The 22740-nt window shown below is 37.5% G+C and overlaps 1 protein-coding gene across 1 annotated transcript in view; it reads left to right on the forward strand.

Annotated features, from left to right (window-relative positions):
* The window catches only part of KAT6A (lysine acetyltransferase 6A), a 107321-nt gene that overhangs the window by 43273 nt on the left and 41308 nt on the right, over window positions 1-22740 (forward strand). Inside the window, 6 exon segments of the mRNA XM_024765119.1 lie at window positions 10883-10991; window positions 14873-14988; window positions 15582-15663; window positions 18386-18521; window positions 19850-20166; window positions 22594-22712. Of these exon segments, the coding sequence (XP_024620887.1) occupies window positions 10883-10991; window positions 14873-14988; window positions 15582-15663; window positions 18386-18521; window positions 19850-20166; window positions 22594-22712 (879 nt within the window).

The following is a 22740-nucleotide window of genomic DNA, read 5'->3' on the forward strand; positions in this document are numbered from 1 at the left end:
TGTGTGTGTGTGTGTGTGTGTGTGTGTGTGTGTGTGTGTGTGTAAGTGGTTAATGTGAAAAGTGAAACCAATTTAATTGGTTTCTAATTATTTTGTGTGGATTTTTTGTATTTACTGACATTTATAAGTGCTTTAAAAATGTGAGTCCTGATTCTTTTTTTGTCTTCTCAAATTTTTATGTTACATTACAGTGCTTACCAAACAGTAGTATTTACCAGACTTCTTATGCTTTGGATAGTATTTTGAAAAGGTAGCAGTATTTGCTTTCCATGTGCTCTGTCACTGAACAACATTTTGGTTTCCTTCACTATACCATACCTAAGAACAGTTCAGTTTTCGTCTTTTCTAAGCTAAGACTTACCTCCTCTTTATCCTTTGGGTACTTATTATATAAGTATATATAAGTATACTTATATATACTTTGGGTACTTATTATATAAGTATATATAAGTATACAGTATTATATAAGTATATATATATACTTATTATATAAGTATTAGAGCCATTTTTTAAGGTTTATTATACATAACAGTACTTCAGCAGTAGATATTATCAACTAATAAATGATATCTCTGCTGAAAGTTATTTAAATTTCAAGTTGTGTGAAATAAATATCCATTGAAGAAAGTTAATTTGCAGTTAAATTTATTTTACTTGATTATAATTGCAGTAGAAGAAACAGGATAAACAAATAGATCTGAACCACTAGAAAAATTCAAAGAGGTAGGTGAGGGCTGTGGTTTTAGGAAAAGTTAAATGTAAGGAAGAGAAGTTCAGTGGGTAGATTTGAGAGGAGCTTATGGTGGTTCAGAAACTGGCTGGATCACACAGTGGTCAGAAAGAGGTTTCAGCTTGAGACTGGTGCTTGATTGATAGACTTATTCTTAGACTTGTTTTACAAGAAAATTGTTAAGGCATAAGGGTGAGCTATTTTTATGTAATTGGATTAAAAGGTAACCAACTTCGGTGTAGGTACAGTGAGAATAAAAATGCCTAATGGTTAAATTTAATAACCATAATTTGTTATTAGTAATTAAAGACGTTTTCATTTTGGGGAGAGTTAAAACTATATTTCTAAGTCTTAATTACTGCACTCAAAGTTAACATAATAAGGGGTTCCACAGGAACAGTTAAAAGATACAGGTTTTCAAGATAAGGACAAATTATAGTAGTTGCTTCTCACCTTTATCAATTTTGACCTTATTACTTCAATCATCTGACTTGTGAGAATATGAAAAATCATAGCACTTAATTTTTTTATTGTAAAATTTACATAAAATTTATTTTAAACATTTTTTAGTGTACAATTCAGTGGCATTGAGTATATTAACAGTGTTTTATTTTAAAAAATATTTATTTATGGCTGCGTTGGGTCTTTGTTGCTGCTCACGGGCTTTCTTTAGTTGCAGCGAGCGGGGGCTGCTCTTTGTTGCGGCGTGGGCTTCTCATTGTGGTGGCTTCTCTTGTTGTGGAGCACGGGCTCTAGGCACGTGGGCTTCAGTAGTTGGGGCATGTGGGCTCAGTAGTTGTGGTTCACGGGCTCTAGAGTGCAGGCTCAGTAGTTGTGGCGCACGGGCTTAGTTGCTCTGTGGCATGCGGGATCTTCCTGGACCAGGGCGTGAACCCGTGTCCCCTGAATTGGCAGGCGGATTCTTAACCACTGCGCCACCAGGGAATTCCCTTCACAGTGTTTTAAAGCCATCACCACTATCCATTTCCAGAACTTTTTCATCATCTGTATGTACTCATTAAACAGTGACTCCCCATTCTCCCCTTCTTCCCAGCTTCTGGTAACTTCTATTCTACTTTCTGTATGAATTTAACCACTCCATATAAGTAGAATCCCCATATAAGTAGAATCATACAATATTTTTCCTTTTTGTGGTTTGCCACTTGATTTTTTAAAAAATGAGTTGCAACAATTATAGTTGAAAAAGTTTTTTTAAAGTTTTTTATATAATGTTTTTATAGTGCTTTATAGATATTTCGTATTTAAGTCTAAGAACGATATGACCATTATTATTGCTTAGTGCATGTTTGAGTATTATAGGGAGTCTTATATGAATTACGTACTTCTTTCATACTCTTAACATTGGCTCTGCTAACTTGTCTCAATCATTTCTAGTGGTCATAAAACGAGAATTTGTAGCTTTTAAGAAGTCACAAATCTTTATTGCCTGATAGTCTGTGACAGGATCTCTTAGAGGTTTCTGAAATCATAAGTCTAAGTGCAGGGTTTTTTTCCTTGAAAATTCTGGTGGTCACAATTCCAGAATTTATCATTCAGGTCAGTCTTGAAAGAAATAATTGCAACAAAACAGATTCTTGATTATCCTTTATGTCAGTGTTTAAGAACAGAGACAACATAAAGGTGGATTTGAGGTCATCAGAAGGTATTAGAAGATGAAGACAGTGACAGGTATATAGTGGATTAAAAAATTAACGTCAAGTCTGGGAAAAATTAAAATTGGACTTTAATAAAGATGGGAATATCTCAGATGATGTAGCTCAGCATTTAGAAAATGTCATTATATTTAAGATTGTCTAAATGATTGTGTCCAAAATTTATTTTCTTTCATGGCGTAGCTGCATGTAATAGAGATCATTGGGCAAAATTTTTGCTGTTCTTTTTTTAATCAAAGTTATTTCCAAAAACTCAAGTCAGAATGCTACTCAACCATCTGTCTACTAATGGGAGCATCTACCGTATTTGGCTCAGTGCTGCCATCCAGTGATTATTGTGGAGATCTCAACGTGGTGCTTAAGGCAGCCTAGGGCAACCCATGACACAGGGTACAATTTAAGTGCCTCCTGCCACAAATCTCCCCCTACTTTTGAGAAGTTGAATGACAGTAGGTTGCTGTGAGCGAAATCTTACTTAGTTATTGAGGCCATGAAATCACTTGGTGAGATTACTTTGAAACAGTAGAGCATTTTTATATTATTAAGATTATTATTGAGCTGTGCATAGCTTTATCAGGCTCATAACCAACTCATAGTTCTTTCTGAGATACTGTTTTTCTTATTATTACCAGTTTTTCAAGGTACTTCGATTAATGTATTGAACACTTCTCAAATGCATATTACATGCTAGGCACTGTTCTTAGTACTAGGAATACAGTCCTCAACAAACAGAAGTCAGAGCCTTCATGGAGTTTACATTTAGTGGGCGACAAATGATAAGATACACATACACACAATATTTTAATTAGTGAAGAGGGTTAAGAAGAAAAAATAAAGCAAGGCAGGGGTTTATGAATTATTGTAGCTGGTGAGTTGCTTTGAAGTGTTGGAGTGGCCACAGAAAGCCTTACTGAGAAGGTGACTTTTGTGTAGAGATCGGAAGGATCTAGGGAAGAGCATTCCAGATAGAAGGAAAGCAAATGCAAAGGCCTGGAACAGTTGACTTGTAAAGAAAGAGCAAGCAAGGGGGCTGGAGTAGAAAGTGAGAGGGAGAGAGCAATAAGGACTAGGTCAGAGAGGCCACTGTGGGCTTGTGTGCGGGGGTACAGATCACATGGGGCCTTTAAGCTGGAAGTGCTTGGGCTGGATGGAGAGTTTGGGGCACCAAGCGACTGCTCTGATTTACCTTCTAACAGGCTCACTCTGGCTTCTGTGTTCAATGGTGTGTAAAGTCATTTGCTACAATTTTTCTTCTTGTTTTGTTAGCTGTAGGAGTAGGTTTACTTTATATAGATATGAGAACAGTCAGATATAAGGACTACGTTTGGACAGTTCTGGGAACAAGTGATTATATTGCATATTGTGTATCTCTATACATATTTTAAAAGACTTTACTCATGGATTATCAATGGTTCTTATTTTATCTTTGTGATACAGGATAATTGAAATCAGCTGGTAGAGTTTTACTTGGAAAATGTTATGAATATCACTACCCCAGTACATTTCAGGTTCAAATCTTACAGTGAACACAATGTAGTGTTAGCTTTTCTCATTGATTTTCATGCTCAGTGATATTTCGGGAATGAGAATGATCTGGAGTTGTAAGTTTTTACGCACTTCACGATATGGTTAGGCATATGCTAAAACAAATCACACAGTTAACTGGTGAGCAGTTCTATTTGATCAACACAGAAAACCTCAGATTTATTTTGTAACCTAGATGATTTATTTAAACCACTTTTTTGCTTCTAGTTCATCAGCTAAAATGACTCATCCTCAAAGTACTGTTACTCTTTCCCAAACTGCACTTAAAAAATGCCCTGAAAATAATTTTTTTAAACCCCTGAAATTATCAGTTAGTTAAAATATCACGATCACTGTTGGTAATAGTATTTCTTTATGGATTCAATTTTGTTTTGGTAGCTGAAATATTTATTATTTTTATGCTTGGTCCTATGATGTCAAAGAATAAACATATTCATTGTACAGTGTTTAGTTCAAGGAAATTATGGCTGTACTGCCATGTGTTACTGAAAAGTGTCTGTATAAAATTTGGGTCTGTTTGGACCAATGTCTTTAATTGACTTAACAAATTGCTTTCCAGCCTGTCTTATTTTCACACTGTAAATACCAATACTGTTTAAACTTTTTATTGCTGATAATAATCAAATTGTTTTGTGTAGGGAGTAGGCAAGGTCTAAGACTGTTGTTGTTTGATAAGTACCAGAATAACTGAGTTACACTGCCTGCACAGCTCCAAGTTAACCATGCAGCCAGTATGTCTAAATCACTGCCCACCCCTTTCCCCCAACTTTAATGAAAGACTTGAATGAACTCAGTTATTTTGTTTGAGGTAGACAAAATCTAGTAATATGGAGCAGTGATCATATATTAAAAATATTAACGGCAGAAATATTACAGGGAACATACAGGAACATATGGGGATAGTTTTGGTAAAGATTTCTTAGGTATGATTTTAAATAACATTTCTGCCATTAAGAACTTTATTGTCTGGTTCTAGATGACAAAGATATATGCTTGAAGACACAGATTACTGCATAGTTTTACTTTTTTAAGACTATATTTCCTATACTGAAGAAGAGCAATTTGTTTTTCAGACTTCCTCTTTTCTTCATCCTTGCATGTTTGCTTCCTTAAGTATGATCTAATCTATGCCTCAGAAGTAGCAGCAGATTAACTTAATATCTGTAAATTATGCTAACTAAATTTGAGTTGCGATACTGTTCTTGCTCTGCCCTGTAGCTTCGTATTGTAACATAGGTTTCTCCAGCTCCACGATTGCAGGTTATACAGGATTCTTTATCTGAACCCAGCTTTGTTTCTTTTTTAGCCAGACTGCTGAAGTGATACACTGCACTTCATGTGAAAGTGGAACCACTAGTCTGCCAGTAGCAGATCCTTACATTGGACTGTGTCCATCTCTTCCTAGTGGAGCTACTTTTCCATACTCTTATCCATATTTTAAAAAGAGGGTGGGTAGGGAGAGACCCAAGAAGACGAGTTGATACACAGTCCTTGATCTTTACCACTTCTCAGATGATTGCTGTTCTCTTATGGAACAAGTTCTGACATGAAGTTCTTCCCACCATGAGCTCTGATTGTGTGTGCGTGCGGGCGGCGGGTGGGGAGAGCTGTCATTTACCAATATTCTTTTCTCTAAAACTTAAAAAAGTTTTTGCAAAACTTTCCTATCTTGGGCACAGTCATCATTTTCACTTAGTTGAACACATGTATATGATTCTTCTAAGATCATGCTTTCCCAGCTTTTTGACTTCTTTTATTGTCTTCAGCTTTACTTTCTTCTGCTTTCAACTGGAATGTAAAACTCTTTGAAAGTGGGAGCTTTGTCTTTCTCACCATTGTATCCTCAATTGTCTAGAATAGTGTTTACTAAATGTTAAAGAATTCATGCACATTTGCCATCTGGGGTTTTCTTTATTAGCAAGAACTTCATACGTAGGAAATCAGAAACTCTAACACTCCTCTGCTAAACCAGAATCTTTAGTTTTTCTACTTTTCTGTTTCTTTTACTTTCTACTGGACCTTTATTTCCATTTGATCAGGATTCCTGTTGGTCCTTAACTCAGGCTTTCAGTTTGTCAGGCCGTGTTCTGCTTATGATGTCCAGCCTTAACTTTGTGGCCCACTATTGTAGAAATATTTGCATTTGCATTCTGGGGAATTCCCACCCTTTAGCTTATCTTGTCTATCTACAGTTCTCTGATTTTGTGAGTCCAAGGCTTCAGAGGTGTTAAGGAAAGTTGTACAACCTTCTTGATTGGAAATACTACACATTGATTCTCTCCTATCTTAGCTTTGTGGTTAGGGCTGATTGACAGTTTTATTTTCCATCACGAAGTGATTCCCTGTCACTTTCCACACAGATTTTCAGACTTTTCTGCTCTGTGAATGCCCAAACCCATACCTATCTACTTCTCTAAGCAAAAACATAGCCTTCTATTTTAGTGAAAATATAGAGGCCACTTTGCAGGGATTTCATCAGCTTTTCTCTTCTGTATTTCAAATTTATTCTATGTTAATACATACTTTGCTGATTCTGTCTTGCCTGAGGAATGTGTGTCCATTTCCGTTTTGATAGAGGTTTTTCTGTTGTTGCTGTTATCTCTGTTCTTAAACCCAGCCAGTCTCACCTCTCAGTTTTCTCTGTCAGTTATCACTTTCTCATGGTCTGTCCAGCCAATCGCTGTCCCACTTGTAGCAGGTGATTTTATTTCCTATTTTCCAGAAATAATGAGGCTATTGAAAGTGAACATCCTCGACTTTTCCCTGTTCCCACCATCCCACCTACAAGCAGTATGCATCTACACCATTCTGTCTGCGAAGGCCAGTCCCTTTACCTGTGCTTACAAATCCATCCTCTTTTCTAAGCCAGTGTTTTCCAATAGAACTTTGTGTAATGATGAAATAGTTCTATATTTTTGCTGTCCAAAACTGTAGTCAGTAGCCACATGTGACTCTTGGGCAATTTAAACGTAGCTGGTATGACTGAGGGATTAAATTAGTTTTATTTTAAATTTAAATAGCCACATGTTGTAGTGCCTGCCATATTGAACAGTGTAGCCTAATCCTTACTACATAATATGTTCCTGTTATTTCTTGTTTCTTGAATCTCTTGGACCATGTGTGTCTTCTCTTGCACATTTAAATAGGTTTAGTCTTTCTCATTTGAAATAACTAGAACACATCAAAACCCTTTGTCATTTCCTTTTAGCTGTCTCCTGTCTACTCTCTGTCCCTGCATGGCAGCTTGTTGGTTCCTATGACTTCAGTTCTTATCCTGTCACTGAGAAGGGCTGTCTTAGTGAGGTCTCCAGCTATTTCTCAGTTGTAGAATCCAGTAGTTACTTTATCTTCCCAACATTGATTTTTGATTGCTCTCTGCTTCTTGAAATTCTTGTGTCATCACTTCTCTTGGTTCTGTTTTGTCTTGGTCCTTTCTGGCCTGCTTTTCCTCTGATGCTTCTAAATGTTGCTGCTCTTCTATCCCGACTTTGTCTCACTTCTCCACTCCCCTCCCTTTACTGTCTACCCCTTCCACCTACTCCACTTACCTCCACCCTCTCACTGGGCATTGTCAGTTATCACCTGCACGCTCATGTCTTTTGAATCTATCTCTAGCCTCTTTTCTAAGTCCCAAACTTCACTGTCTAAATCACCATCGGTATTTCTTTCAGAATATTCCAGAGGTACCACAGTCCTCCTCAATAGATGTTCATAATTAAATTTAACTTTCTAATTAAAATATAAATTCAGAAAAGTACACAGATTGTAAGTGTATGCCTTAATTCCTAATTAAGATCCATGAAACCATCGTCCAGGTCAAGAAAAGTAACATTATTTATACCTCAGAAGTCCCTCTCCAATTCATTACCTCTTTCTTTCTCCCTAAAGGTATAATCACTATCCTGACTTACAATAATATAGAACTGTTTTTGAACTTTATATAAATAAAATGATATATTATGTATTCTTCTGGGTCTATTCTTTCATTTGCTGTTGTTTGCGATATGTTGTTGACTGTAACTTGTTTTCATTACTGTTTAATGTTCTACTGTAGTAGGATATAGCATAATTTATTTGTGTAACCATTCATTGATAGTTATTTGGGTAGTTTTTATTTGAGTAGATTTTGGTGTTATGAATAATGCTGCTCTGCTCGTTTTGTGTATATATTTTATTATATATTGTGTGTATGTACTTCGTTTGGGTATATAGCCAGGAGTGGAAGTGCAGGATCATATGGTATGCTGTGTTTATTTTTAGTAGTTTTCAGAGTGGTTTTGTCAATTTATATTCCTATCAGCAGGGTAAGAGAGTTTCTTTTGTTCCATTTTCTTACCAATACTTATTATTGCCAGTCTTCATAATTTTAGCCATCCTTGAAGATCTGCTTCCTTGATGGCTAGTGAGGTTGAGCATCTTTTCTTCTGTTTATTGGCTACTTGTATATTACATATGTATTTTCTGTTGTAAAGTACCTGTTGAAGTCTTCTGTCTGTCTTTTCCTTATTGACATGTAAGAGTTCTTTGTATATACAGTACTGGATATGAACATTTGTTGGTTAAATGTGAGTTAATATCTTCCATTCTGTGGCTTTGCCTCTTCACTTCTTTAATGGTGTCTTTCTAGTCTTGCGTCCTTCTTACTGTGTTTCCTACCCCAAATCAGTTAGCCAGCAGTTCCTGCCAGTTATACCTTTAAATACCTCTTTTGTCTCTTCTCCAGTGCTTTCATCAGTGCCTTAATGCAGGCCCTTGGTACTCAGGGCCTGGATCATAGATCATATCCCTTCCCATCCATTTCCAACCACGTACAGAGTGACTTTTCTAAACTTCAAATCTTACTCATATCATTCCTCTGTTAAAATCTTCTTGTGGTACTTAGAGACTACAGCATAAAGCTTAAGCCTCATGACCTTGCTTCTACCTTCTTTAGAGGTTACTTCAAGTTTCTACTCCTGGATGAAGTCTATCCCGACTTTAGTCCCTGGTTCCTTTTCATATTTCTTTATAAAGAAAGGATGTGGTTGTCTTTACCACAGGCACAGTTGTTAAGACAGCTTCCTGCTGTTCATCTCTCAATTTCATCTCTTGGCTGAGCAGTACCGTTAGTTTGCTTGTGTTGGACATTTTTACGTTGATGTACCATCCAACTCTCTGACTAGTCTATTTCCTTTTCAGGCTTTTTCCTCTGCCAGTCCCTTAAATTTTGATGTTTTGACCTTGGCTTTCTTCTTTCCACCTATTCTCCATGGGAGAACTCATCAACTCTGATGGCCTTACTGCCATTTTGTACGTGCAGTCAGCCCTCAAGGTATCTACAGGGTCCGGGGTTCCAGATTCAACTGATTAGGATCCACGGTTGGTTGAATTCAAGGATGTGGAACCTGCGGATATGGAGGGCTGACTGTCTGTGACTTCCAGATTTTTATTTCCAGACCACCTTTTCTCTTGAACTCCAGATCCATGGGCATTGCCCCTTTGATGTTTCTTAGGCATTTTAACCTTATTAAGTCCCAAACTAAGCTCATTCCTCCCATCTCCCAAATCCAGTTCTGTATGATTCTATATTTTCTTTGAACATCCCCTTCAGGTATGCCTGCCTGTCAGATACCTCTGTGAAGCCTTTCCCTGATACCACTTTTCCCTACTTGGTCACTTCTTCCTTTGTTTCCCTATCATAGTACCTGCAAACATCTGTTCTCCCCTGTAGACTAAAAGCATCTTGAGGGGTTTGTATCACTGTCCTGCACAATGCTTAGCATATGTAGTTGAGAGGTGAATGAGAGTACCTCCAACTAAACACACCTGAAATCAGATTCATCATCCCTTTGCTTTCCTCCTGGTTTTCTTCTTTAAAACGACTCACCTTTCACAGTTGATGGCATCCCCATCTTTTCAGTTAAGTTAGTCATGTTTAATTCTTATTCTATCACTTCCACAACTAGCTGGTTTCTGAGTCCATAGCTATGTTTTCCTATTCCTTTCCCTTAGCTTTGGTTCAGCTTCTTATCTTGTCTTCACCAGACTATTGCAATCACAATTGTTCTACCTATCTTTAGGTTTTCCCCAGTTGGTCTTTGTTATTGCTACTGGAATTATTTTTGTAAAATACAGTTGATCATCTTTTGGTTCAGTAACCTGTTCGTCTTTTCTTCAGGATACAGTCCAACTTCTTTATAAGACATTCAGTGGCAATCTTAAAGAACTGGTCTAGTCTTCCTCCCTCCACTCATCACGGAAGCCATATCCTTTAAGCACTAGCTTTGGCAGACTGCAAACGGAAGTTCACCTTGTTTATACTACCTGTATTGCCTTTCTCTCCATCCAGTGCTGTGGAGGAACCTAGAGACCTGGGTTTAAACCTGCTTTTAACAATTACTATCTGTTGTCCTTGGACAAGCTTCTTAAGATACCATAGCACACATGTATTAAGTACTGGCACTTCATATGTGTTATCTTCCTCGTTCAACCCTTCTCCTCTAAACCACAGTCGCAATTTATCTTTCCCATTTGTACAGAGCTACTTACTGTTACCTTTCATTATGCTTATTAAACATCTTAATTTTCTCCTACATCACATGCCTTTTAAGGGCTGATACTATGATTTCTTGTGCTTAATTCAGTTGAAGTTTTCAATCTTAGGTAATGGATTTGCTTTGCCTAATCCACACTGTATCATTTAGTTTCTAAGTGACCAACATGATTGGGATATGATTTTTTGGACCAAACTTGTCACTATGGGGACTGTTTGTAAAGGCCCAGCCAGAGCAGCTTGGTAAAAACTCACCTACTTTGTTGGAAATTCAGGAGGGGGATACATTTGTCCTAAAGTTATATGTAACTCTCGAAGGAATTTACAACTATAATTGTAATGTCTTTATATTTATACTAAAAAAAAGCCCAGTACCTGAGTGAATTGTGTTTTTCTTTACAGCCAGTTGCTGAACCAATCCCCATCTGTAGTTTCTGTCTTGGTACAAAAGACCAAAACCGAGAAAAGAAGCCAGAGGAACTAATCTCCTGTGCAGACTGCGGCAACAGTGGTATGTAGCCCTTGTGTCCTTGTGACAGGTGCCCTCAGGCGAGAGGATGTTTGACTGGAGTTTGTACCCTTGGTCCTTAAGAAAGGAACATTTTAATTTGATTCTGGTTTTAGGTACCTGAGATGAGCTTCTAGATGAGGGAGGGATTTAAATGTATAGTTGAAATGTTTTATTCAGTTAAGTTAAATCAGGCCTCAGCTGTTATTGTTGTTTTTATAAAAAGCTTTCCATAGACTTATTTTTTTCTGTTGGTCTTTATATTTCACTATCAAACATCTGTTCAAATCACAGCAATCAGTTAGAAGTTATTGCTGGTTTCTTTAATAATCACTACTTACCTTTCTTGATTTATGCCTCAGGCTTCATGAATAGAACCAGGATGATAACAGATTTGTTTTTCTTGATAGAAACTTAACATATGTCACATTGGGAAATAGAGCGTTGACACTGCGATTTAGTGAGCTGTGTGAAACTCTGGGCTCTAAAAAAGGTTTTGCAAAGAGTCTCCTAATTTGTCAATTCCAGAGATAGTCTTGGTCTGCATTTTAAGAACTTAAAGAGGCTTTGCAGTATCTTTAATCATTGGCTTAATAGTCAGTGTTTTATACCAGTGACAAATAGGATTTAGTCCGGAAAGCAGAAAACACACTACATACTTCAAGGGGAGAGGAATTTAATACTAGAATCAGGTTTTTGTGAGATCGTTGGAAGGGCTGAAGAGGCAAGCTCTGGACTGGGCCTCAAGGACTGATTCCTGGGACGTTGCAGAACTGGCCCACCAGGGAGCCACTGCATCTGCCTCCATCTGGAAGGAGGTGGAAGTGGGAAGTACTGCAGAACCGTTGAGTTCTGTAGCTGGTGCTGAAATACTGAATTCGGCCATCGTCACAACTGCTTCTGGATAGCTATGAAGGTGGAGAGTAGACACTGGTGTTTTCATAACTTTTCATTAGAAAACAGTATCAGGAAGAAGATGGTCTTTGCTTCATTACTGCCTTTCAGAAATCACTCAAACACATCCCATTGGTAGAATTTAATTCGTATCTAGAGCCTAACTGCAAGAGAGTCTGGGAAGTATAGTCTTCAGCTTTTCGGTTTTTATGTATAGAAGGCATTAGAAGGAGGTGGGAAGAGATCTTGAGTAGTGGTGACCATATCCAGCATAATACGACAAACCAAAATGAATTCTGGGTGGTTTCACAGTTAATACAAACCATAAAATCATAAAAGGTTAGACAAAAATATAGTGATATGTCATACAATACAGTGATTTCCAAACTATTTTAGTAATGGAACCCTTCAGAAATCTCATGAGAACTCAAATACATAAAACAGATAAAAATGAATCTGCTTTAGGTGAGGTAGGAATGAAATGGGAGCAGGGAGAGGGTTGTATTGTAGCCCTGCCTTCCAAGAAGCATTATATTTGAGGTGGTCTTGGAGTTTCTGTAAGATAGGGAAGAGCGTACTTTGAAAATCTAGTAAGATAAATAACTATTAGTTACCATTGCTATAGAAATAAATTACTACAAAACTTAGCTAAAAGCAACAACAAACAGTGTTTATTTCATGTTGTTTCTTTGGGTCAGGAATTAGGGAGTGGCTTATCTGGGTGGTTTTGATTTGGGATCTTTCATGAGGTTGCAATTAAGATTACAGGTCCTGTGCTTGTGTCATCTGAAGGCTTTCATGGTGACTCATTTACCTGGCTGGCAAGTTAATGCTGCCTGTTGACAGGAAGCCTCAGCTCTTTGCCCTGTGGACCTTCCCATAGGGCTGCATGAGTGTCCACAGGTGGCGGCTGATTCCCCCAAGCAGGTATCTGAGAGAAAGAGCAAGGTGGAATTGGCAGCATCTCTTATACCTACCTTAGAAGTCATGCTGTCATCTCAGCAGTATCCTGTTTGGTGTGGGAGAGAACTACACAAGGGCGTGAACTGGTGGTGTTGCCAGGAGGGCTGCTTGGAGCTTGGCTATCAGAATAATCAAGGAAGAAAGTATGGACATGGTCAAGTATACGAAATTTGGTATTTTTCAAATTGAGAACTAAAATACCCCAAATTTTTCAAAGCAAGAACTGTTTGAGAAAAATAATTGCATTAAATATGGCAAGGGGCCAAAAGCTCTAAAGTATAGAGCGCATGCTTACATTTCTAAACGTGACGTCTGGGGGCAGAGCCTATGAATAGGCAGTTCACACCAGAGAAATTTAAGAGTTGAGCGTGTGAAAAACGTTCTACCCAAATAATAATAGGAGCGCACACCAAAGCAGCAGCGAAGTGTTACTTTATAGCTTTTATAGAGCTCGAAAGATAAGAGAGCCCAAACTGGAGCTGATAAAATTGTGGTGAAGTATTTGTGCTTTGCTGGTGGCACTGGGTATTATATCATAGGATTTGAAGCATGTTTTGGCAGAGCAAGTCTACCTCTCAAGCTATAACAATGTTTATTCCATCTCACCAACTCCTCTTTCAGGAATTTATTCTCAGGAATTAACTTAAAAGAAGGAAAGAATCTTATCATCATGAAATAATTCACTTTAGTGATCTAATAACTGTTACGGGTAATTGTCTAAATATTTGCAACAGGGAAATGGTCAGGTAGGTTATAGTGTGTCAAGTCAGTGGAATATAATCAGTTTAAGGAATGTAAATATAAAGTTTGCTTGAATAAAATAATGAAGAAAAGCAAATCAAAGCCATATATATTCTATAATTAAAACCATGCAAGGGCTTTAGTTAGTTTACAAAGGGAAGAGTAGGACACAAAATTGCTATTCTAGGATGATGAGATTATGGGTGAGGTTTTTACGCCTCTTCTATTTTCCTTGGATGTTAGTGATGTTTTGATGATAAATTTCTTATCTCTTAAAAGAGAAAATTATTTAGGGATAGAAGAGAGAGGAGAGAAGATAATTTAACCAACCCTTTCTCTCACTGAAGAAAAATAAACATAATGAATTTTTAGAGGAAAGGGATAAATCTTTACAGAGTTAAGAGCAAATTGGCTACCCTAAGTTTTTGAGAATCAAACTGATATTAATTTTCGGGAGAGGAAACATTTTTTCTGTTACTATTAATTTTGATCACAATAGAAATATTGCTTAGGTTTTAATTTTAGCTTGAGTGCCTTAAATCATGAGCGCATAACTCACATTTATTTATTTATTTATTTATTTTTTGCGGTACGTGGGCCTCCCACTGTTGTGGTCTCGCTCGTTGCGGAGCACAGGCTCCGGACGCGCAGACTCAGTGGCCATGGCTCACGGGCCCAGCTGCTCCGCGGCATGTGGGGTCTTCCCGGACCGGGGCACGAACCTGCGTCCCCTGCATCGGCAGGCGGACTCCCAACCACTGCGCTACCAGGGAAGCCCCATAACTCACTTTTAAATGATGGCATTTAAAAAATATATTTTTTAGTTATAAAAGTAACTCATGTTATTGTTTTTAAAATGAGAGCACAGAAGGGTATAAAGTAAAATGTAAAATCCTTTTCCTGCAAAATATTCATAGCTCTATATCCTAGGATGTTACAGTTGTAAACAGTTTTTGTGTTGCTCTTCCAGAAACGGCCCAGGTATGTTTTGTATTCATATGCATGGGAGCATGTGTACACACATAGTGCTTTAATTAATGCAGGCTTAATAAAAGTTTGGAGTTTGTCAAGTTTTTTATTTTCAAATTGGGGAGGGTGATGTATTTAGCACGCATAAAACTGAATTGAGTGCCCAGTCCCGATGAGGTGTGTGTGGCAAGCTTCCAGGGGCTTCTTGTTTTCCTTGATGTTTTGGTTTAAGAAAATTGCCTTTTTCTACCTCATTCCTTTAATACAGTTACAAAATGATTCTTCGTTGTTTTGTTTGCGAACTTTCCCCTTATTAGGTCATCCATCCTGTTTAAAGTTTTCCCCTGAGCTAACGGTTAGAGTGAAGGCCTTACGGTGGCAGTGCATCGAGTGTAAAACGTGCAGCTCCTGTCGAGATCAAGGCAAAAATGCAGTGAGTATCTTCGTCTTCCAATGTGAATATTTCATTTAGAAGTAGAATGTACAGCTGGCATTTTCCTCTAAGTTTGGTTGGTTATTTTCAGTCACTTGGTCCAGCAGAATTTAGAACAGTAGCTCCTTCAGTAGCTCCATCATTAGTTTAGAATAGTTGCTCATTGACACTTGGATGATATGTAGGTAGTTTCTAAAGCACCTTAATTTTATGTTTGCAGAGAGACTAGCTACTTTAAAGAAATACTCGTGAAATTTGTTTGAGTAATATGGAGTTATTCATTAAGGGATGGTCAGTTATATTAATTACAGTCATCCATTTCTCTTCTTTTATTAAAACAGACTAAAGTTAGCTTGTATCTGGCTACTGGATAAACTTAAAAATAATGAAACTTTAGTTCTTTATTAAAGATGGATGAAGCAAAACTTTTTGCTAACTCAGGCTGTCCGTTTACTCAACTAATACAAATTAAGGGAACTTTCATTATTATGGTAACTCATCTTCTTTACGGAAAGGAACTTCCTAGGTTTCATGAAGTCATGATCCTGACATGTTTCACAAGGTTGAACCGGACTGCTCTTTCTCTCCTTTAGGATAACATGCTCTTTTGTGATTCCTGTGACCGAGGTTTTCACATGGAGTGTTGTGATCCGCCACTCACCCGGATGCCAAAAGGTAAGACATACTTTCTGAAATCAGTCTGGCAATATAAAAGGGCAGGTTAGTGAAAGCGCTTTTTAATCTGCTTTGTTAAGATGAGAGAATAGTTTGCATCTTTCTATTTGGTGTTGTATAAGTAGGAAGAGAGCGAGCAGTCACCTTAAAGGTGGGGATAGTCTTTCTGTTTAGGCATCCTAACATTCTTATGTGGTGTGGATTTATTATTAGTTTCCTCTGTTTTCATTATTTAAGTATCCATGGAGGGTGAAGGTGTTCATTTATAATTTTTTGCCAGCTCTATAGCTAGAGGGCAAAATACTTGCCTCCTTATGTAATAGTTTGAAATACCTATTTCTTGAAAGGAAGAAGTGAAATTGTATTAGGTCATGTTGATTATATCACAGCTCATCACTTTTGAGGGGCCTAAAGCTATTAGGGCCTCTGATTTATTGAAAACCTTAAAAATTTTATAACATTTTGCAAACAAACAGGTGCCCAAATCAGAAGAATACAGCTTAATAATGTTATTCTATTCTTTTGACTCCTGTTCCTTGAAAGGTATTTAGTTGGGATACTGTTGCCTGTTGGTTGGATTTCCATCTTATCGTATGCTTATAGTTTCTTAAAAAAAAAAAATCATTAGTCTTCCCTGCTTTGTCTTACCATAAATTCCATTTTCAACTCGGATTTTGTGATTTATAGGTTTCTTAAGTAAAATGCTTATGGGATACTTGATGTGTCTGAAGAACTTTTTCCTGTTGATGGAAAGGGACTCAACCTTAGTTACAGCCAAGTTATTCCACTTTAGGATTTTACTTGAGTCCCTCTGTGCCACTATTGATTGTCACCTTTTGAAGAGCCTACATTTATATGTATTGGAAGAATAAGTATCCCCCATTTCCTACCTCTTCCATTTACTTGAAATGTGGACAAAAGGCCTTCTGAGAATCCTTCAAGATAGTAAAGATTTTCTTAGGACTTCATTCCTGTGTATTTAATGCCTACAAAAGTTTTATGGAAGCTTAAAGCAGGCAACATTTTATTTTGAAATAATTTTAGATTTACAGAAACGTAGTACAAATAGTATAGAGAGTTCTCATTGTATCCTTTACCTAGCTTCCCCTAATGTTAACATCTTACAGTTATTGAAACCAGGAAACTAACATTGATCTGATGTGATTAATCTAAAGACCTTATTTGAATTTCTGGTCCTGAGAATCCAATCCAGGATGTCACATTACATTTAGTAGTCATATTTCCTTACTCTCTTCCAGTCAGTTCCTCAGATTTTGTCTTTCCTGACCTTGACACTTTTGAAGAATACTCTCCAAGTATTTTGTAGAAAGTCCTTCGTTTTGGGTTAGTCTCTTGCTTTATCGTGATTAGATTGAGGCTATGCAGTTTGACAAGAATACTAGAGAAGTGATCTTGTGCCCTCTTAGTGTATCATAACAGGGGTATATTATACTGGTGTGTCTTACTACTAGTGGTGTTAACTTGGATCACATGATTATAGTGGAGAAACTTGACAGACACCTTAAAGTTACTCCTTTTCTGCTTTGTATCTCCTTTAGCATCAGTCATTGATTCGTGCATGCACCACTTTTTACTGTGGTGTTTGTCTACATAGTGATGAGTTTTCTATTTCCATCATTTCTTCTACATTTACTAACTGCAGTTCTGCTATAAGAAAGAGTGATCCCCAGCTGTGGGATGATCTGAGAGGTGATGCCTGTTTGTCAGACTTTGGTTTTTGCTGTCAGAGCTCCCATCCTGGCTTCTGAAGCCGATATGGATGCCCTGGGGTGGGCACCACCTGGCTCCCACGGGCTCCCAGGTTTGACTCTATCCATTTGGAGTGGCTTGGGGACCCCAAAGCCTTTGCTCCTGTTGGTTTGTCCCTGACAGCAGACAAAGCCTCGTGCTGCCCTTAGTTTTCCCCCTTTATTTCTTTTGAAGAACCAATTTTTCATGGTACTTGTCCTGATTGTTTTCATAGTGTTCAAATCTGTACTTTTGTATGTAGGGGGAAATAATTTTCTCAACAGTACTTGTTAATAAATACTGTATTAAATTGTCATGAAGGAGTTCTTGTTTAATAAATGGACATGTAAAAACAACAAAACCCACCCCCCAAAAAAAGTAAGAGTGATCCCTTTCTCCCACTTATTTATTTATTCAGCTATTCAAATCATTATGGACTCATGGATCTTTATTTTATTCTATGGCTTATAGTCCATTGCTGTGATTATTCCTTTTTTTCTGGATTGACCCAGATCTGGCTGTTGGGAGTTCCTTCACGTTGGCTTCTGGGTCCTTTTCACATGCCTTCATCATCTGTTGAGCTCTTCTTTATTTCCTGGCACCACAAGCTGTTCCAGGTTATCTTGTATTTTCCCAGCTCCAGTCCTGGACTCAGCCATTCCTCTATGGGAACCTGGCTTCTTTTCTTGCAGAACAGTAATTAGAAGCCCATATGTGGGTTCTGGGTATAAAGTGAGGATCAGTGGACTTCAGCCATGTGTGGCCTTCAGGATATTTGTGAGTCTCTTCCAGTTGTTTGTAGAATTTTGTGTGTGTATGTTTTCATGTTTATTTTTCTGGGGGGCTTTTATCAGATTTTCAAATGAGAGTCCTTGACCTGAAAGAGGTTAAGAACTCCTGGCTTAGAGTATCTGAACTCTTTCATTGTATTTATGTCCATTACGCTTTTATGTGGAATTTTCTTTCTTTATAGGCATGTGGATATGTCAGATATGTCGACCTAGGAAAAAAGGACGAAAACTTCTACAGAAGAAGGCGGCACAGATAAAACGGCGCTATGCTAATCCAATAGGACGTCCAAAAAACAGGTTAAAGAAACAAAACACGGTGTAAGTTGTACTTGTGGCAAGGTGAGGGGAGAAGAGCGTAGGGTCTTCTCTGTAGCACAGGGTTCACTTGTTTGCTCTGCGAAAAGACACGCAGTTGTCACAGCTGCCACTTTTATGTAATAATAATGGCTCTTACTGAGCCCTTAATAAAGTACCAAGGCACTCACTGTTCTAAGTGCTTGACATGTGTTAAATCATTTAATTCTCCCACCAGCCCAGTGAAGTAGGTACTGCTGGTACTCTCCTTTTTCAAAGGAGGAAACTGCAGTCTAGAACGATTAACTTGCATAGTTTATAGTAAGTGTTCAACTGAGATTAAAACCCCAGTAGGCTGGCCCCAAGGTCTGGCTCTAAACCGTTACCTTAGATTGCTTCTTTTACCTAAAAAACAAGGAAGAAAAAATTACGTTATTGAAGCATCTCACAGATTCTTCTCTTGATGTAATCTCAGTAGTTTATTTCTGTTATATGTACAGATTGCTGGATAGCTTCTCCTATTGAGGTCATAGCTAAGTCCCATTTCTGTGTCCTGAAGTAAAATAATGTGAATTTTCATCTGTTAGCAGAAATCAGGGATATAATTATCTCTTGTGGACTAGAAAACTGGGCTAGGTTTGGAGGAGGTGGGGCAAGATTAAGTAGCTAATTTTCTCTTTTCTTTGGAGTATCTTTATAGTAATTCACCTTTGATGATATGTAAACTATCTTTAGGCCTGTCAGCCTCTCACAAAATTTACCCACCCTTTGTACACTTAAGACGAAGGTGGTATAGCTGAAATGAGTGGGCGTTAGCAGCTTGAAATACATAGAACCAGTATTGTAGTTCATATTTTAAATCTTAAATCAAGCTTTAACTTTCCTGTAAAAAGATCTTTTGATTCCTGACTTGCAGAGAGTAACCCATCCTTATGTTTAGAGGTAAGAGTATAACTCTGAGTTGGTGCAGAGATCCTTGGACTTCATACCTGGAAAGGTCTTAGTTTTTCTCTGGTACAACTCTCATTGTATAGATGAAGACACTGTTGTTTAAAGAGAATGTGATTTGTCCAAGATGTGCAGCTAGTAAGTGGCAGAATTATGACTCAGATATGCCCTCTGACTCCTGGCCTAGGATTCTTTTCTCTATAAAATGAAAAGGCTTCCCAGAAATACATGTTTCTAATAACATTACTTTTTAGTCATATAATATTTACAGTTTATGGAATATTCTTAACAATATAGATTTTTAAAATATAGTTTTAGGTTATTTACTGTGTGTTATATATTAAATAGAAACCATATAAAGATTTCTTTTTAATAGTTTCCCTTTTCCCTGTTTGATTCTTTAGGTCAAAAGGTCCCTTCAGCAAAGTTCGAACAGGCCCTGGAAGGGGTCGGAAACGTAAAATCACTCTCTCCAGCCATTCAGCATCGTCATCAGAAGACGGATATCTAGAGCAAATAGATGGCTTGGACTTCTGCAGAGACGGCAGCGTCCCCTTGAAGTTCAATAAGAAAACCAAAGGGCTCATCGATGGCCTTACCAAATTCTTTACCCCTTCCCCTGATGGGCGGAAACCTCGAGGGGAGGTGGTGGACTACTCTGAGCAATATAGAGTCAGGAAAAAGGGCAACAGAAAATCAAGCACTTCAGATTGGCCCACAGGTAAAAGCTGTTCACTTAGAGACAAAAAGTGTTCCGAAGTGTGTTATTTGGAATAACAATAGTTATCTGGAGTAGATTCATATTTGATTATTAAAAATTGGTCTTGGACTATAAGAATGTGCTAAAGATATGTATGTAAGTGATACTCAGGTGATAACTGTGGCAGGAACTTAGAGGCTAGAGATGAAGTTGGAGAATGGGCAAGTAGGAGTTTTAGACAAAAGAAGATGCTTTTTGGGTGGAACCACAAAGAATCTGCCTACAGAAATTTGGTGTTATAACCTTGACTTAAGGATAACTTTATGTAATATTTCATAAATTACAAAATAAATGATGTGATGAACATCAAGATGCTTACTTTATTCCTGGAAGGAAATTGCAGAGTATAGGTAAATATTGGGTTGGCCCAGAAGTTCGTTTGGGTTTTTCCAAGCCTGAATGGAGTTTTGGGTCAACCCAATAAAATGCTGATGGTATGAGCATAAGTGAAAGACCAAATTATATGCAAATATGATGAGGTCATTGATTTTTCTACTTCATATCTTGGCAAATACAGTTGTAATTTTTCATGGATTATACTTAAAAAGAGAGAAAGAGAACCACAGCTTCACACCATTTGCTTATGTGTCAGGCTCAGGTCCCTAGTTTTCAAAGTAGAAAACATCTGTGGAGAAGAGTTAAAAGTATAGCAGATAATTCAAGTCAGAGGAGAACATTTTGATGAGCTGTCCAGATAATTAGAGCTGGTCTTATCGCTGTTGAGTTGCGAGAGCCTAACCTGTGAAGAAAGTTAGAAAGGGCTCTTGGATCACAGGGCCGAATCTGTAGTGTCTCATGTGCTGCAAGGACTTCCTTAACTTTTATTTCCTTCCCCACAGTGTCCCATTGGTGATTGTATTCACTTCTTCATCATTCCTGCTTATATCAATGATTGATTGGTCCACTGCAGGAGAGACAAATCCTCATCCTTGTCAGGTCCCCCCTTTTATGCTGTATTGATTGGCTTTTCACCTGAGTGGCAATCAACTAACTACAGTTTAAGCATTTAAGTACTTTTCATATCTTTATCAGCCATGTAGACTGTGGATAAGCTCCACTCTGAGTACATTTATCTAAGAAAATACGCAAGCCATTTAGGTTGGATTTAGGAAGGAATCTCTTAAAGCAGATCGTGATAAAAGACATTTTTGAATTAACCATTTCACTGGTGGTGGATTATTAGAAGAATCTACTGGAAAGTGTTAGAAATTATTAGAGCAAATGTTTAAAGTGTATGGAGAACCAGTATTGAGCTTTAGGCATTGGTATGAGCTTTTGCTTTAATTGGCTCTGTCATTTTCTTTATGAATTGTAGAGTTTAAGAAGCAATCTGCACCATCTGATACAATGCTACGGAATACTGTGCTAGATCTGTGCCTGCATCCGTCTGTGTCATGCACTAGGGGGCATTAAAGGCACAGAATATCTTCAGATTATATATGTATTTTTCAGTTTAGGAATATTGTCAAGAGTGAGTCCTTGTCCTTCTTCTTCTTACACTAAATGAGTAACTGTATGTGCAATTGATTTTTAAAAGAGAACTGTCTGTCACTAATGGGGTTTTTTCAGCCATACTCATACAGAGAGGAAGTGAGACCACATCAGTGTCATCTTCAAATGCAAAGGATAGTGATCTACTTAATCCCTCAATGCTCCTTTCACTCATTTCTTTACCCATTTGAGGAAGGTGCATCATTTCGTGTATGCTTATTATAATTTGTCATACTTACCCAGAGGATTACCATCTGTGATACTCAGGCTTTGGAGTTTGTGCTTTAAAAGGGTACTCAGAATGTGAGGGGAGTTGGTAACTTGGCATCAGTTAAAGTAGCTATTTGAAATACATCTTTTTGTTGAGATAAGAATGTATTGGCCTTATGAAGATTGCGGAATCATTGAGAATTTTAAAAGGAGCAAAATTTCCTTGTTTTGCTCTGAAGTGATAAAAATTATGTCTTGCTATAACATAAACTTCATCCATACTGCCAAAGAATGAAGAAGCAATATTTGCATGTTGACATGTTAAACTCATATTAAAAGTTTTATATTCATGTTATTTCAAAATAGACTTCATACTTCTTAGACCTTTTCCCTGTTCTACTTTTATATGTATGTATGTATATACTGAAATATAATCTCTTTTAATGAAGTTTAAGTTTAGTTATTTAGCTAGTATTTTTAAGCAGCTTTAAGTCAATTCAGGGTTTTCATTATAAGGCAAGATATAATATGTACATATTGTTTATTGACTAGTATCTTTCCGGGAGTCAGTTTAATGTTATCCTCTTCTCTTTTATATAAATAATATTAAGACTTTTGAAATTTGTTCTAGTTCATGTACTAAACTGAAGGTAGCATTAATAACGTGAGCCCTTTCTTAATGTGCAGACAATCAGGATGGCTGGGACGGCAAACAAGAAAGTGAGGAACGGCTTTTTGGGAGCCAGGAAGTCATGACAGAGAAAGATATGGAATTATTTCGTGATATCCAAGAACAAGCACTGCAGGTAAAGTTGAATATTCAGATGGGACAAA

This window comes from Neophocaena asiaeorientalis, unplaced genomic scaffold (genome assembly GCF_003031525.2).
Source record: "Neophocaena asiaeorientalis asiaeorientalis breed wild unplaced genomic scaffold, Neophocaena_asiaeorientalis_V1.1 scaffold14, whole genome shotgun sequence".
NCBI classification, from domain to species: domain Eukaryota; kingdom Metazoa; phylum Chordata; class Mammalia; order Artiodactyla; family Phocoenidae; genus Neophocaena; species Neophocaena asiaeorientalis.